This window comes from Athene cunicularia (assembly GCF_003259725.1).
Source record: "Athene cunicularia isolate RWA chromosome 11 unlocalized genomic scaffold, athCun1 chr11_part1, whole genome shotgun sequence".
Lineage (NCBI taxonomy): Eukaryota > Metazoa > Chordata > Aves > Strigiformes > Strigidae > Athene > Athene cunicularia.
This window is the reverse complement of record NW_020799113.1, coordinates 1,186,022-1,203,447: the sequence shown is the minus strand read 5'-3', so window position 1 is coordinate 1,203,447 and position 17,426 is coordinate 1,186,022. Positions and strand designations below refer to the sequence as shown.

Below are 17,426 nucleotides of genomic sequence, written 5' to 3'. Positions count from 1 at the left end.
GCAGAAAGCTAACGTCAACTTGGTTTAATTAAAGACCCTGCATGTTTATCATGTCTTTAAATAATTTTCTTCAAGCAATCTTCATATGAGATTATCACTTTGTCAAAACACGATCCAAAACCACAGCTCAGGGCACAGTGGGAAGCACACAAAGGGAGAGCCGAGCAGCTTGGAAAGTTTGGGTGAGCTGTTTGCTAGAAGCTGCCGAGCCCACCCCTCCAAGACCTTTATTTCCCCCTGCGGCAGCTGTCATCTGATCCCACGCTTTGGCTTTGAATGGGGCTCTCTGAGGATGCCAGATGTTGGGAACAAAGGTCTAAAAATAATCTTTCCGAATAATCTTCCCATCTATCATTCAAGGAGAGCATGTGCTTTGTGTGAACATGTGAGCCGAGAACCTGATCTAACTTTGAGTAAAGAAGTTCAACAGCAGCTCCTGGCTTCTGCTTGTGGGCTCTTTTTTTTTTTTTTTTTTCCCCTTCCCCTTCCCCTTTCCCTTCCCAGAAGCTGCGCAGCGAAAAGCGGATCTCACCAGCAATCAGCCCTTGCTCTCCCTCCCTCCCCGTCTCCCTCCCTCCTTGCCAAGACTCTGAATCGTCTGGATCCTGAAAGCTGGGCTCCTTATTTGATCTCTCCTTGGGAAAATGGATTCCAGGGCACTGTCAGAGATGCATTTCTGTAAAAAGATCTTCGCTGCAGCCTTGTGTGTCTTAGTTTTGCTGCCAGATTCGGGCAGTGCAAGGAATCTCTGGAAGCGTGCTCTACATCTGAAAATGACGGAGAAATATGATGTGAGTAAAGTGTAGTGGGGTGATTTTGGGGGAGCTGGGTGTGCTCACCACGAAAGGGGAGTTTTTTTGACGTGTGTGTATCATTTTAGAATAAGAAGTGTTTGAATATGCAGGCTGTCTCGTTACAAAAGGGTTGCATTAAGTTTCCCAGGCTGTACTAAACTTTTGCCACCTAGCTGCTGCAATGGGAAGCTGGTGAAGCACACTTGGGACAGTGAGAAGAGAATGGTATGGCAGCCGTCACTGCTTGTCCATGAAACTTCATAGGGCAGCAAGGGGAGTGTGAATGGGGAGAAGGGCAATGCAAAACCTACATGCCTGGGGATGGATTTAATGAAAATAAGATAGTATGTGATTTATTGCTTAGGGCAGGGAGGAACGTTCCCTGTGCAGTTCCTCCACTGCCTTTTGGGGTTACTTTGAATAAACGTCTCCAACTCCTAGGGATAACGTGTACTAGAGGGATGCTGGCATTGCCTAGGGTTTTGTAAATGACTGAAGCATGGAGACCTCCAGATCCGCGATGTCAGAGTAGCGGGCGTAAGGAGCCGATCAGAGAAATCCATTGTCATGGCTGCGAGTTGGCCGGCACGTTCGCAGGGAGCAGAGCTCCCCTCTGCTGCCCACACCCTGGCAGCCACTCAGTGGCACCGTCTCTCCCTGCCCACTTTCGGCAGACTTGCGTGGGGTACGGAGGGCTGTTTCCACATCTGCGATGGTACTTAGAGCAGTAGAGCTGGAACTGAAACGGAAGCAGCAACAAGTTACTGTGAGTGAAGAAAACGATGGTGTTGGGTCTTGTCCTGGCACATCTGGGCCAAAAGACTTAGAAATGGAGGAAACTGGGAGGGGAAAAAAAAAATAAAAAATTGATAGCTCGACTTTCAGGACCTGCTGTTTAGAAAGAACAAAAATTGAAGTTTTGACTTACTCCATTAAAGTCCCCTTAGAAGCCAGCACTGACCCAAGGCCAGAGTGATGTCTGGGGACAGCTACATTTGGTTTGTGTGATTGCCGACTCAGAATTGTGACACGTCTTTTGCTTGTGTTGAATGAACTGAAATACAGTGCTCTTGTCTCCTTGTTTTTGCAGAAAACATTGAAAGGCACCCCAGTATTTTACAAGAAATTTTCTTCACTGTAGCCTCCCTTGGGACAGAGTGTCATCTGGTCTGCACTTTAATTGCAAAATGGTGACATGAAGAGCTGTGTTTCCTGTAAAATTACTCAATGGAAAGTGTATTTATTAGTATGTTCTTCTGTCATATTTCAATGCAAAGCTCCAATTCAATAGGAGCTACGAAGTAAATGACCCAGAGAGATAGGACAGAAGTACAACAGGAATTTACATGTTGATCTTCAGATAATGTGCTCTGTGGAGGCACAGAGCCTGCTCCCCTGAGGATATATCCTCTTCTTTCAATCTGCAGTTCTTCAAAGGACTGTTTTTTCTGGCAGCCATGAATCCAGGTGCTACTGATCTGGCAAGTTCAGCTAGAATTGCTCATATTGACAGAAACATCTTATCTAGGGAAAACAGAAAATGCTTTTCTTTTTCTCTCTCGTCAAATCCTTGTAAGGAGAAAGACATCTGCTCTCCATCCTCTTGTCCACCTAGAGTCTGTTTTGGCAGCCCTTCTTGTTTCTCAGAGAGATGCTTTCTTTTCTACCAAATGCTGTATGTTCCCTACAGTTCAAAAATCAGGCTGTGGGTGGAACAGCTGATTTGTGAGTCACTTGGATAGAGGGACAACAGATGGAGGTGCTTATGGTAACATACAGCCGTACAGGAGATGGCCATAGACATCCCTGTGGGACCCCCAGGAGGACACGGGCAAGGTCTGCAGGGCAGGAGGCAGTGAGGGGTAGAGAGTTGACTGAGAGTCAAAAACATCTGAGTCTAAAGCAGGAGGAATGCATCCACCAAACTGCTGGCCACAGAATGCCAGGCAGGTGTTACCATGAGGAGCTGGCTTGAGGTCTGGCCAGGAGGTTTTCCCTGAGGTGTCTGAGGATGGGTGTTGGTTGGCAAGGAGGGATCAAGGGGGAATGGAGAAGGGAGAAAGAGGAGAGGGAGTGCAGTGAGAAGGAGAAACTGGCAGTCACAGTGGGATGGAAGAGCTGGGCTTCCAGCTTTTAGCAAATCCATGTATTTTGCAGCCAGAGGGACACTTGTCTAGTGATTTGCAGCTGGTGTTCTGCAGCCCCCGCACAGTCTGTGGAGTGTTCCCAAAGGGCAGAGGGAGGGAGCTACCTGGCACTGGGCTTCAGTTCATTATCAGGACACCCACGTATCTATTGGGAAAACTGGGGCAGTCCTGATTTTGTTGCAGTATCAACTGCATCGAGCATTTTAGAAAAAAAAAAAATAAAATCCAGCCTTCTTTTAAAGACTTCCAGAAATGAAGAATTCCTCACAGCTGCTGTAATGTTCTTCAAGCAATATACCCTCCAGCTAGCTGTCATAAATCAACACTGAGATGCCCTCTTCATTTACCAGATTAGCACACCTCCCACGAGATTCTGTCCCACTATCCCTCAGAGTAACGTATGAGCAGAGCAGCCCTCAGCCTCCCCTATGAAACCTGCACACACACATTTAAGTCTCGTCCTGTATTCCCTGCTTTCCAGTCCTCTAATCGCTATTGTGCATCTTCCTTGAGCCCACCCTAATTTTTCAACAATCTTCCGGCACTGGAGACACCAGAATCAAAACTACTAATCCAGGGACAATAACAGGAGAATATTATTCCTACTGTTTTGGTTTTATCCATCAGATTAGTTAGCCCTCAGTCTGGTATTTGCAACTTTGGTCACCGATGCTCTGTGTTTTTAGAGATCTTTGACAGAAATATTGGAGGGCTCTAAATCCACCTGGCTGGGTGTTGTTTCAGAGAAAAGGTGGTTTATGGCCAGTCTTTGGAAATACCTGCCAGGGGCAGAACTGGTGACTAGAGGCTGGGAACCATCCTCACACATGCTCTCAGGGCTGGGGGGGCATGCAGAATATGGATTAGCAGAGGATTGTGCTTGGTCACAAGCCTGGGGTTTATTTTCAGGCACAAATCATAAAACAGATCTGGGATTTTTTGGAGGCAGACCGCATCCCACAGTTACTATTGAAAATATGGTTTGAGAGTGAGTGATTGCATTGTGTTTTTTCCTAATCACCTTTACTGACTTCCAGGGTTCCTCAACTGAACTCTGAACTTTTCCCACTACTTTGTTTCTGGATATCTCTAAGGCAGATATTGTCATTAAAATGATTTAATAAGTCTCCATGGGAAAGAGCAGTTTCACTTCTGCATTGAGAAATATTCTTAAAGGAGGAAATTTTGACTGTTGTCACAATCTGTAAAAATAATAAATCTGAGCTATGCTCAGACCCAAGTTGTGAATCCTGGGAGAGCTTTTAAAAAGCCCTTGTAACCCATACCTGAAGACATCCTTAACCAAGCTATTTCGGGAATGAGGGAACCCTGATTCCCACTGGGATAGTTTATGCATACATGTACCAGTGGCAATGGTTTCATTAGATCAAATGCACAAAAAATACTTTTTTGAACATGAGGTTTTGAAAGAAAGGCAGTCAGAGCAATAGGTGAATAGAGAAAATGGGCAGGGAGGTCATGAGCTACAAAGTTATTTGGCTAAAAACATTATATTGTTCCCAAACGGAAATCTCATTCATTGAGCCAACTGTTCATTGCACTTTTGGCTTCTTGGTTTCTGAATCATCTGTGAAGCAACCACAGTAATTGTTTGGGGTTTGGGTTGGGGTTTTTTTTGGGTTTTTTTTTTTATGTATCCATTATTGGTAAGTATTATTCTAGTCACATTTCAGTCTGCAGCTGACATTTCAAATAACACAATAGTAAACTGTGACCTTCCAGGATGAATCCTCCTTCCAACAAGGAGACCTGTTAAATGTTTGGAACTGCATAGATTTACTGTTAAATGCTCTCTTATGTCACAAAATTATACTGGGTCTAAGCATTTTCTCTAAAATCCAACAACAGCAAAAAAAGTTGAACTTGCAATATCTTCAATTCAAATGCACGTTATTTCTAAACTGGAGTGTTTTCAGCTTTTGAAGAATGGCGATGGTGTGCTAGCTTACACCTTGTTTTACACTTTAACACTGAAAACATCAAAAGTAGAATATTTTTTTTTCAAACCTATTTTGTGGTTCAAACAGCCTATCAATTCATGGGAAAACAACCTCATGGAAGGGGTTTTGTGCAGTTTCTTGTTTACTGAGTGTGAACAACCAAGGAAAAGCAGAAGAAAATTATTTATTGGTATTTGGAACAGAGCAGGCTGATAACGGGAATAGGGCAGGAGGCTGTTGTCTATGGATATATTAGGAATTCTCTGTCTCACACACACACACGTTATTTAACCAGTTATAGATATAACCAAGGTATAGATTTTCCTTAACATACACCTCGTAACAGAAATTAGAACTTTTAGTCATCCTGCCTTTTCTCTATACTGACACTCAGTCGGTGTGCAACCAGGCAGTGGAGAAACTCTGCTGCTCTCCGTTTCCCCCTAGCTATGGCTTAAAGAAAGGAGGTCAGCACTGGTGTGAAAACCACCACCTTGTCAATACGGCTCTATGCTATGTACAATATGGAAGTAAGATTTCTCACATCAGTCCCACAAACAGTGTGCATCATTATTTCTCTGGGTGACCCTTGGGCTTGTCTTCATTCTCTACATTACAAATTATCCCAAGGGAGTGAAGATATTGTTTTCATTGTTATGGATAATTTATTGCTGCTTGGTCACACATAGCAGCAGAGGCCGTGTGGGCCAGTGGTCAGTCCCCAGGGCAAGGGACCTCCTGGGGCCTCTCCTAGGACATTTTTTTTGAAAGTACATGTGGGGACATGCTGTTTCGCAAAACACATGCTCCACAGAAGCCATTGGGAGTTTTCAACAATGAGGATGTAGCAGCATGAAGATATTAGGGGATATTAATCTCACCTCAAATTTCTCCATAGCCCGATGATGAAATTTCCTGGAGACCCCCTCGGGAACAGTTGCACCATGTTGTTTCTTGGAATAACAACCCCAGTTGTTCGTCACTGATTTCATAACACAGGAGTGATTGGGCCAAGTATATATAGGACTCAAACTCAACAGCCTGCTAGTGAGTGCATGGCAGTGCTCACTTCATACCCCTGGCTAGATGCTGATCTCCTTTAAAACTGCAAATCCATCTTTTGATTTGATTAGAGCTTATTAATGTTTGTTAATAAATCGGAGAACTGTCTGCCCTTTCCGAGTATTTTTCTGCAGCTCTGGGGAGCTGAGCTCAAGCCCAGAGATGAATAGTTTAGCCATAGGTGAGAAAGGTGTGGGCTTGGGTGATTCACCTCTCTGTCGGAGGGAGTTGGCTTCTTGCTAAAATGCCACCAGCGTGAATAATATCTGAATGCTGCCTCTTATAAATGTTTCTGGTAAAATCCTGTGCCTGTTAATCCACTTTAAATCTCCCTTGTCCTTTCAGCATGCAACGAGCAGCTGGGCTCCTTTCTGCTATAGTCAAACACAGCCTCATTTTCTTTGGGATTGGACTAACACCACCCACACAGATCTCACCCAGGTCATCTCATGTTTTAGAAACGGTCTCTAATTTAACAACCCAGCACCCCACAGTAGATAAGCTTGAAAGACTCCCCTATACATTCCAGTTCAGAAAAAGGTGATGAAGGCAGAAGGAGCCTATTGAGGAGACAGGTTCTACCTAGGACATTTGTTCCAGGTCCCATTTGGGGATGTAACCTCAAAAGAATACATTATCATCATTTCCACTGCTTTATTTTCAAAGTGTTTGGGTGTGCTTATCATGAGGATGTCTGGAGTCTCTCTCTGTTTCCCAGAGAAGTGTAAAAGACTTTGAAGCTTGTTTTTTTTCTTTACCTCCTCATTGTCATTACAATAACCTTAATTATAAAATGAGTTTCACACAATAATCTGGTGGTTTGGTGTTTCCAAAGCAGTGTGCTAAGGTGATCATATAGCTCTCTCTCTTCAGTGTGCTGAAGACAGGGCTAGGGGACCTGAACAGTTAATTCTCTCTAATAAATACTTGAAAACCACTTTAAAAATCCCTCTTCGGTTTCAGGTGATGGGATGTTTGGTATTCACCTTGTGCCAAACCTTTGTTTCCTTTTCTTTTCTTTGCAAGGATTATGAGTACCCTCTTCATTCTCACAGTTCCCACTACCAGAAGAATGACCGCTGCCCCCCCCCACCCCAGACTTTGCCCGAGCGAGCCTGCGAGGTGCCCAGCTGCCGCTCGGATTCAGAGTGTGAAAGGCACAAGCGCTGCTGCTACAACGGGTGCATCTACGCCTGCCTGGAGTCCGTACAGCCACCACCAGGTAGAGTGACCCCAGCGATCGGACTGGTGGAGAGAAGCATGCAGAAATGATGGCAGTCATCCCCACGTGCAGTGGGTCTCGGGTGGGAGACGTGGTTTGAGGATAAAGCTTTAGTTTCACACTTCTGATTTCTGGGGTGATTGCTGAATCAAAAAGTTATCTAAGGCCAGCTGGTGCTGCAAAATTTCCACCAGCACAAATAGTAGAAATCACTTGAGGCCACTTCTTTTCCTGGAAATATATATTCAGGAAAAGCAGTAATCCCAATCTGAATTAATGCTTGCAGAAGCGAGGCAGCCATCTCATCTGATCCGTGCCATGGGAATGGAGGATGGGAAACAGCAACTGCTTTGACTTTATGACACCAGGTCCTTGTGGTCCTGGATAACATCCATGGCTCTTTTGTCCCTGAGACAACAAGGGCACGAATATAAGTATATTGCTGAAAACTCAAATCCATCCTTCAGGACCCTGGCAGCCTCATCACTGGCTGTTAGAGGAAATCCATGATTTTTTTCCATAACTGTGTGCCCTATGGCTGCTCCACCTTGACTCTGTGGTTTCTTGTTTCTGTCTTTTACAGTTTTAGACTGGTTGGTTCAGCCCAAACCCCGCTGGCTGGGAGGAAATGGGTGGCTTTTAGATGGCCCAGAGGAAGTTTTACAAGGTACAGTATGTTTCGCTGTCTTCTCTGCGATATTGGTAATTATACAAAGGCACTAATTAGACAAAGGCACTAAATAATACATTCATCATACAGAGGGCTTCCCAGGAGTGTTGGAATGCTGGTATTTGCCTGGACTTTCTGTAGGAATAACGCTGTGTGGTGTTAGGGGTTAGTTTCTGATGCAGTAAATCAGTTGCTTTTTATGGATGTGGCTTATCCAGCAGAGCACTAGGAATACTCCAGGGAACTGGATTTGTATCCATTCTTGAAATAAGTAGAAATATATATATTTTTTTTAGAAAAAGGATTTGTCGTCATACACGTATTTTCTGCCATCTTCCTGATAGACTGGGCGGACTTGGATTGGGAGATCTTTTACTCCAGAGTGTCCTCCTAGCACAGATGCCTTGGGCTGGGGCTGGGGCTCTCGGGTCTGAAGGCTGCTTTGAACAAGAGCCCTGGCAAACTGCTGCAGAGCTCTGTCAAGCTGACATGGAGCTGGGAGTATCTAAACTTGGGTACTGCTAATGGATTGGGCTTCTCGGGCTAATTCCATAGGGAAAGATCTTTTAATTAATTTTTTCCAATACCTTAGATTGAATCAAGGAGGGAGTGGGCAGGTGGGAAGAGAAGTTTTCTTTTATGAGATATTCCCATATGTATGCATGCCTGAAGTTCTTAATTTCTTCATGGAAAGGCTATTCCAGCTCTTGATCAGCTTTAGTCAGACACAGGTAGTGCCAATAAATTACCCTCTTTGATTTTACACAGATGGTATCAGACTCGCCGAACCTTGACTCTCATCTATTATGGAAACTCCTAGTTCTTCAAGAGAAAATTCTGCCTCCAGCTCAGTGGAGTTGCACTGCTAAAAATAAGATAAAATAGATTCCTCCCCATCCATCCTTGTCATGGTTATGTTGTTTGTTCTTATCTTAACACCTTCATCTCCACTTGAGGGAGTAATTAATGAAGTAAGAACCATCAGTCATGGCATGAGAATTACAGCAGAGGTCCTTGAAATTAAAATCCTGGCAAATGTAAAGGGTGGAGTGTCAATTCATAGTCTGTACGTTTAAAGTACACCACCACTGCCTGTGAGTCCTGCTTTACTTTCTTATTCTGCTCTGCACTTGCTGGATATCCAGTTAAAGCCCCCGTTTGTAACAGCTTTACTCCCTAGTGAGTCACATCTGATGGTTTAAATTCATCAGTAAGTTAATGGGTGTGGAGCAAAGAACAAAGCAGCGAACTGCCAGGTTCCTGCTCACGTTTCCCCTGTTTCCCCATCCAGCCCGAAACACTGGCTTGAACTGAAATGGCTGCTTGGAGGGAAGAGCTGCGTGGAGGGACCACCCTTCAGCGCGAGCGTGGTGGGCAGTGGTGGTGTGCCTTCACACCCTGCCCAGCGGGCTGTGGGAAGGGTGTTGTTACAGGTAATGAGGCTGACCTGCACTCCCTGTACTGAGCTAGACACATCAGGTTTTGTGTAAGGTGTAAACTGGATCGCCTGCTCTGCCCAGGCTCTTGGGAGGCGTTAGCTCCTTGGTACCCTCGCGTGGGAAACAGTCTGGGAGCCTGTTTGGGAGGAGATGCAGAGGAAAGTGGCTGTGTTGTCCTGTTTTGGTTACCTGTGGGTGTTAAAGTCATGGTTTATGACCTGCAGGCTTCTTTTGCAGCTGAGGCCTGCAGTACCACTGAGGATGGAGATGAGCCTCTGCACTGCCCCACAGGCTATGAATGCCATATCATCAACCCGGGTAACACAGCTGAAGGAATCCCTAACAGGGGCCAGTGCATCAAGCTCCGTGGAAATCCAGGTCAGTTGACTGGAAAACTCCCTTCCTTTCTCATTCTGTCATGCAAACACCAGTTAAGGGATACGGCTCCCACTGGCTTTGAAAGAGGTCTGGTGGTACATCTGCTCTCATGGGCTTCCTGGGTTTCCAGGGCAGCCCAAGGCCCCAGGACAGCGTGACAGCTGGGCGGGGAGACAGACCCCACTCTGCACCAGCCTCTGGTCTCTAAAGCCCTTGATGTTGGCTGAGCAGTGTGAAATACCAGAAGCAGGGGACACACTTCTGGTTTGCTGTGTATGCCAGCGTCCTCTGAGATTGTGTAAGCAGAGCAGGTAGTAACCTGCATGTGCCATATTACACAGCACAAAATATAGAACTCTTATCTATTACTACACAGTTTAAGAAAAATGAGTTTCAGATTCCAGTTTTGACTTCTGACTTTGCTTTCTGCACCCAAAATACTGTTCCCTTTATTCTGCTGACACATTTGCCCAATAAAGGAACTTATACAGGCCAAGCTATTTTCCAGGAAAGCTCATAACATGTCTAGGTATGTGTAACTTCATTGAATGGTAAGATATCTATGTCTGCCCTGGGCTACAAATCATCTCAGGGTAGAGACATGAAACGTAAGTTTTGCCATCTGATCACTGTAAAAGCCAGGAGAAGCATCAAACCAGGCCTCTAAACTGCTTCTATAAAAGACTAAGATTTTTATTCCAGACTTTTTGATCATATTTTTATTCTTCTATAACTTTTTTAATGACAGCTGTGGTAACTAATGTAATGTGTAGCTGTATGGCTCTTAGACACGAGGTATTTCTAAGAGCTTAAATAATGATATAAATGGTAAACAGAAGAACCTAGCTGGAACTTGAATTATGTAAAACACTAATAGATGGTCTGAAATTTTACCCAATTTTTCTTTCATTTGAGAAGGTCTGTGATTCCTTGATTCATAGGTACCAAAAAGAATGTAACATGCTAGTGGCCAGCAGCTAACCAGTCTGAGGGATAGTGAGCTATGTCCACATAGTTCAATAATCTAAAGAGTTTTATAGAAGTTTTATAGCAGCCTACAGTACTTCAGCTACAGAGATCCTTTATTTTTCTGTTTGTGAGGTTGTTATTTCCATGTCTAATTTCTCTGTGGTGTAGACAAAACACTGGAGTTTAACACAAAGAACAAAGGCTGACTGGATATGTTCTTATTAGGTACCTTCTTTTTCAGATGGACGCAACCTGAGGCATAAGTATTACAAGGAATATTTTGGTAAGCCACTGGCATGAGGTGTTTGCTATTATTAAGCTTTATAGTTGCATTGCTTACAGGGAATTTACTGCTTATGAAATGAAGGTTTGTACATAACAAGAAGAGATTCTTTAGCCCCAATTCTCCATGCCTGGGTCAAAAGATCTTGTTTTAAGATCTGCAGCGCCCTGACTGTGTCAAGAATCAAAATCTCCAGCTGTGACACAATATGTTAAATCGTGCAGCCTTCTGCCAGGGTTTCCCACCCAAGGGGTGAGAAACACCCAATCCCCAAGGGGTGAGAAACACCCAATCCAATAACCTTTGGTTATTTTTAAGTATATTTTTGGAGCTTTGCTCATGGCTCAGGACTCCTTGCAGACGAACACAGAACTCTGCCAAAAGCAGGGTCTTTTGCCAAGAGCTTGTACTGTGGTATGTGATAAGAGATGACTGGAGTCCAGTGAATCAGTCCCATATTGTTATCTGTAACCACGAGAGGTGTCAGGTCCCTGCACAAAATGATGGATACGTGTCTCAAAGAAAGGAGGAGGATCTTCCAGAAGACCTCTTTTCTCATGGCTTCAAAGCTCCTGGTTTCTGCTAACTCTTGGATCCAGAGGGGCACAGATCAGATTGGAAGTGATACTCAGATATAGCTAAACATATTTGATATGATGAGATTTATGAGCAGCCAAATTTGGCCAGTTCAGCTGGTAAAGCTGTGAAATTATTTCCTTTCCTCTGACCAGCGAGCTATCGCAGCTCTCCCAGAGAACTGCTAAATGGTGAGACCAGTGAAGCTGTACTGCTTAGAGAATCTTGAGAAAACATTTGCCACACACTAACTTAAAACCTAACTTTGCTGATATTTGTTTTACAGGGAGCAATTCCAACAATGTGGTTGGCTATGTGAAAAACCAGCAGAAGCATTTAGGCTAATCAGAGGTGTGCCTGGGTAAGTGTCCTGTGAATAAAGGGGAAGCTGGGTGAAAATAGTTGGTGCTCAGTGTGAAATTATTTAAAGAAATGGTTGAGGGCGAGATTACCTCTTATCAAAATGCCAGTATAAGGACAGCACCTTAAAGCTATGGTGCTGGCTCCATGAAACACCCTATGCCAACAAACAGATGGTGCTGGGGAAGTATCCAGAGGAGCTGTGGCACTGGAGATTGAGCTCTGCAAACTGTCCATGCACAAGTTAATGCCCTTCCCAACTCTTTCTCTCCCCTTCCCACTTTTTATTCTAATTTCACAAGATGCCCCTGATTTGTTTAAATAACCTTTGCCTTGTGGGTGTTTAGAGGACGGTGTGATTTTCAGGATGAAAATTAGATGCCTCAAAACATTGTGTGCCTTTAAACTTTTTGTTTAGGGGCATCTTCTAATGGAGGTATAACTGCCCCTGCAAGACAAAGTAAAAAGCTCTTTATTCTGGACTGATTGCAGTAAGGGTCAGTCTTGCAAATACTTAGGTGCACGGGTGATTTTGTGGGATAATTTTATGTGTATGTGAATGGTTGCACTGAACGGTGTGACGCACTCCTGTGAGTAAATATACATGTATCTGGCCAGAGCAAAGCCTACTGGAAAAGCTCCAATCATTTTATCAGGCATTGAATTAGTCAAGAATGAAAATATTTATCACACCGAAGGTTCTCTCCCAGGATGGTTTTCTCAACACTTTCAGCTTCACTTTAAAACTAATTTTAGCTTAACTGGCAGTTATGAAAACAAAGCAGTTCAGTGTGTCTTTTATGGACCTACGTCAGGCTGACTGTTAAGATTACACAGCTACTTAAGGACAAGTTCTGTGCAAACATCCCAGGAAGGATAAATATTTTAATTATTCTTCTTTGTTTGATTTTCACCCAGCTGGACTACTCTGTTAAACAGCTGTCAAGGAATCCTTTACCCAACAGTCTTGTGTTTTGGAAGAACTCTGGTCCCAAATCTCCACGAGCACATCTCCAGCATTACCCTGATCCCTGCCCATCAGTGACAAACAGACTTCGCTGTTCATCGAACAGGATGAGTCTAGATTTTAACCCTATCAGAAGGGGGAGAAATGTGATCCCCTGAAAGAAACCACACCATTTCTGAGCTGTCCTTCTCCCAATGAAATGCAAATACCCACAAGCGGATCCCTGTAAGCCACAGTGCCATGACCAGGCTGCTGGAGCAGAGCCTGCCCTTTATGTGTGTGCTATGCGACCGGTTCAGATTTCATGATCATAACTCAGTATTATAAAATGAAGTGACGTCAGAATTGTACCTAAATATCATATCTAAGTTGCTTTAAAATAGGCAAGACTGTAAGACTGATGGGGCTCTCTGGATCAAATCCAGTGCCTGCTGATCTTGAACAGCTACTTTAAATAAGCCTTTTCATAAACTTAAAGTTCAAAGAAACCTGCAGGTTTATTTTTTTCCTATTTATACCTAGGGTTCACCAGCTTTGACATCCAGCCTACAAGCCTAAACCTGAAATCTTAAGAATTTGAGGAACTCTGAACTAGGAACAAAACAGGTTTTATAAATATTTTTTTTAAAGTTACTTTCCTTTAGCTTCTCAGTCTGGTGAGCGGCAGATCAAGAGCTAATGATGGAATAGATTTCTTTCTACAACATCTAAGCAGACACACAGATGTGCCAGTCTTTTAAAGTTGTTTTTAGCCAGCACGGTTAATACTCACAAAATGTACATCTGCGTTTTTGTACCTGCAAAACCTCAGCAAGAGAACTGAAGTCTGGATTATTTGTGGCAGATATGAGAAAAGCAAAAGCAGGATAAATTTGTGTGATTAAAAGGATTGTTTGGCAGATGGGCAGCTGCTCTTTAGAAGTCCTGTACCTTTATATGGACTTCCATAAACCCTTAAGGTGAAGTTGTTTGTATTTGGGCCTTACAGCTTCTTTTAGCTGTTTAGCATTATAAAATGGAAAACACATTTTGTATGAATGATTTCCTTTTCTGTGGCAGTCCTAAAGGGACTGTTGCATTTCATTTTGACAAATCTGCCAGAATTGCTAGGCAAAAGAAGCCACGTTTGCTCCCTTGTTTAGTACATGTCCCCATCTGCATGCATAAAATTAGCATTTTAATATGCAGAGTAGTAGCGTTATATATAAATACTCAATTCACAAATACAAGTGCCTGCTTCCACCCTCAAACTATGGGATTTTTTTTTTTTCCACTCACCAACTGGTTTAAGCCAAAGTTAAGACGCCTGTAAAACACTTGATACTTTACATATGACATTTGCAGCTGGAGAGATGAAAGATGCCAAAGTTCTCTTCTGTTTCCTGTCATAAACAGGCACACTCCTTGATGCTTTACAGAGCAAGGGAACAGATAAAGGATTCCACATTTTCCTAAATATCTTCATTTGTTGAACTCCATTCACTTCCTTGTGCCTTTGTTCCAAGTTCTAGGTATTAAATGCCACACCACGTTCGAATAGATCTATTTCTACAATTTCATCATATACAACTTCATACAATGATATCTTAACTCCTGCTGAGAGACAGGAGTCCATCCATATTTTATAGTTCCAATCTCAGTTTAGGGCAGAAACTTGCTGCTTTGCCACTGGCATTTCTTGACAGCTTAAAGCAACACAGCTCATAATGGAAGTCTTAAAGCAACCTTGCTCCTAGGTGCTGCTCGGTGAAACGGATTGATTTTTTTTCAGCATTACTTTTTTTGCAGAAAAATCAAATTCTGATTAAATGAGCAAAGCCCTTCAGTTGTTTCCGCTAAGCCCCAAAGAGTAAATGCCAAATTGTTCTATTTTAAAATTAAAAAAAAAAAAAATCAGCGCCTAAAAACCTGTGAGGATCTCGTTGAAAACTTGTGTTGAATACTAACAAATCTTCAAGATTAAAACTTAAGATCTCAACATAATCTTGCAAAGCATCCAAAAATATGCTTAATTTGAGTGGATACATTTACTTCAGTAGCTGCTTTTTTGTAGCTACAAAAGCACATAACCTGACCACCTTGCTGGATAGGATGGGAGAGATATTTTCTACTTGCAAAAGTAATTTTTAAAAAAGAAAATTGACAAATTAAGAATTTGTTGATGGATTTCTGTTTACTGGGTGTTATCAAAGACATCACCCTTCCTCATGGTGCTAATAATGCTTGGGTTTTTTTTAAAGTTAATTCTTTTCAAGTTATTAATTGTCAAACTCAGAACCAAAAGCCACAGAAGAGACTTGTCTGTTTTTTCAACACTGACATCCATCACACGCCGAAATGAAAACACAGACCAAATGAGTTGTCCTCAGCTTGTCTTCTCTCCAAAGACAAATGGCTTAACAACAGTCTTGTGAAGCACAGTAGGAAATCACTAATGTAGGTTGGTTTTAATGTTTCCATGTACACTTTAAAGCATGTTTGGTGCTATAATAACTTTACGTGTATCACTGTGTGCTAGCAAAGCTCGTGGCCTTCCAGATCCTCGAGCGCTGCCGGTGCTGCCAGCGGAGCTGCTCTGCCTTGCAGCAGCCGAGGATCTGTGGCAACCCCAGGCAGACCCTTCCTGGTTTATGCCCCTGGTGCTTAGACATGTAAGGTTCTGTCACTTCGGTGCTCAATAAAAAGTGACCAGTATATTTTTCAACTCTGCCTAGTTTCAGTTGTGTGTTCTTGACATACGCTTGGCTTCGAATTATGAAAAAAAAAAGGACAAATCTTTCAAATGTTAGTTGTTGGGGGAGCTCTGAAAACATAGGCACAGGGAGACGAAAGTAATTTTGTCTACTGGAAGGGAGGTGACAGAGCCCCAAAACACATCTACCACCAGTATTCCCTTTCAGAGGGCCACCTTTGCGGGTCAGATGCTCACTCAGTTCTTGGCCCCTTCATTTCTATTGGCCAAAGAGGAGCTGATGGACAGTACTGTAAAGAGGACAGTGATGGTGACCCGAGTAGGAGGCGACCCTTTGGTTTGAACAGGCATTTTCCCTGTTGATTCAGAGCTGTCGGATGGGTTTCTGCTGCCAGCTCAGGCCGTTTGCACAAGAGGCTGCTGAGACAGCTTTGCAGGAGGCCAAGGCTCACTTGAAGCGTGGAAAAGCAAACCAAGGCAGAGGCCAGCGCTGGGCTGGTGCCTGCTGCAGGATACTGGAGCTGAAAGAGGAGCTTGGAGCTGAGAGGTTGGGCTGCTGAGCACCATGTTTCCAGGAGCAGGCAAGACTTCACCATCACACCAGCTCCACCCACACCGGTCTTGCTCTACCTGCTTGTCAGGAGTGGGCAGTAGTCCTTCTGTATTGCTTCCTTTCTGCCCTGAACCATAACAGAGGTGTCACGGAGGGAGTAACTGCCTGTAATTTAGCCAAGGAGGGGATAGCAGTGAGTTTCATCGCTTTGCAAAGGTTTTCTGTGGGGTTTGAGAAGATGCCAGCTAGATAGCACTAGGTGTCAGGGCCGCTCTTTGGTCTGACACTGAAGTTGCCCTTGGGATCCCTTGGACTTCTCATGGCAATGGTCATATGGCCTGTTTGGATGGGGAGATTATGGGATGTGTGTACATAACTCGTGCCTCCTGCTGTGAAATGTGAGGTGGACTAAGTGCTGTGGCTTTCAAGAGACGGATCTATTTGTTGAACACCGCAAAATTATGTTTTGGTTTCAACCCGTTTCCATGTTAATGCAAGCAAATATAGTTTCTGTTGATGTAACTGGCTGACAATCTTTGTGGAAAAAACATTGTGTGACCTAAGACATCATCTGCAGATGACACTGAAGTGCTGTTGGTGCATCCATGAACCCAACAGCCGGAGCCAACAGAAGAACAAACATAATCTTCAAGAAGTCAAGGCTCTGCATTAAAACCACAGTAAGCAATCTGCAGAAGTTGTAAATTATGAGAATATTTTTTTTTTAATTGCTGTAATTTTGACATGCCTAGTTCAGAGCTCCATTAAGCTTTATGGTGCAGAAGTGTTTTGGTTACCTTTGGGAAGCTTCTCCATAGTTTCATGAGCAGTGAAGAAGCCTACGAGGTTGAGACAATCCATAGAAGAGTCTTTGCAGACTGACAGTTTCTCTTTGCCCACTACATAGAAGGGATTTGTTCATACAGGCAGTTGTTTACTTCTCCCACCTCATGTTGTCTTTGCAGGCTAGATTTTTCTCTGGAGGTGGTGTCAGGTGAACAGGTGTCTGTCTATGGCAAAAGGATTTACAGCATCATTTAGCGTCCTTTAAAGATAGATAAAAAAGACACCTTTTGCTGGTGAGTCTACAGAGGTAAGTCCCATTTCTTCCCATTATTTTCCCCATCTTTTTAACCTTCTGTGTAGACAAAGTAGCAAGAACCACTGGAGAAGCTGTGCAAAGCAAAAAAGACCTTCTGACAGTTTCCAAGATGGAGATGTGGATGGTGGAGCTTATTTCACCCAGCCGGAGCTGTTCCACGAGATTAGTCTCTCAATTTAAGCAGTGGAGACTGTGCAAGCAGAAACCAAGAGATTTAATTAAATTCCCCTTCCTTCCTGGGGACACACGTA

General features: G+C 43.5%; 1 protein-coding gene across 1 annotated transcript; it reads left to right on the top strand.

Annotated features, from left to right (window-relative positions):
* The first annotated feature begins 368 nt into the window (after positions 1-368).
* WFDC1 (WAP four-disulfide core domain 1) lies at positions 369-15,532 on the top strand. Its single transcript, XM_026856892.1, has 7 exons — positions 369-791; positions 6,991-7,186; positions 7,770-7,853; positions 9,533-9,673; positions 10,884-10,925; positions 11,788-11,862; positions 12,780-15,532. Exons 1-6 carry the CDS (start codon positions 645-647, stop codon positions 11,844-11,846), a joined length of 669 nt encoding a protein of 222 aa, XP_026712693.1. The 5' UTR covers positions 369-644; the 3' UTR covers positions 11,847-11,862; positions 12,780-15,532.
* Positions 15,533-17,426: the final 1,894 nt, after the last annotated feature.

Coding starts and splice junctions, on each gene's coding strand:
- WFDC1 (XM_026856892.1), top strand. CDS start 645: ATGGATTCCAGGGCACTGTCAGAGATGCATTTCTGTAAAAAGATCTTC. Junction 792..6,990: donor AAATGACGGAGAAATATGAT/GTGAGTAAAGTG, acceptor TTTCTTTGCAAG/GATTATGAGTACCCTCTTCA. Junction 7,854..9,532: donor CCCAGAGGAAGTTTTACAAG/GTACAGTATGTT, acceptor CTTCTTTTGCAG/CTGAGGCCTGCAGTACCACT.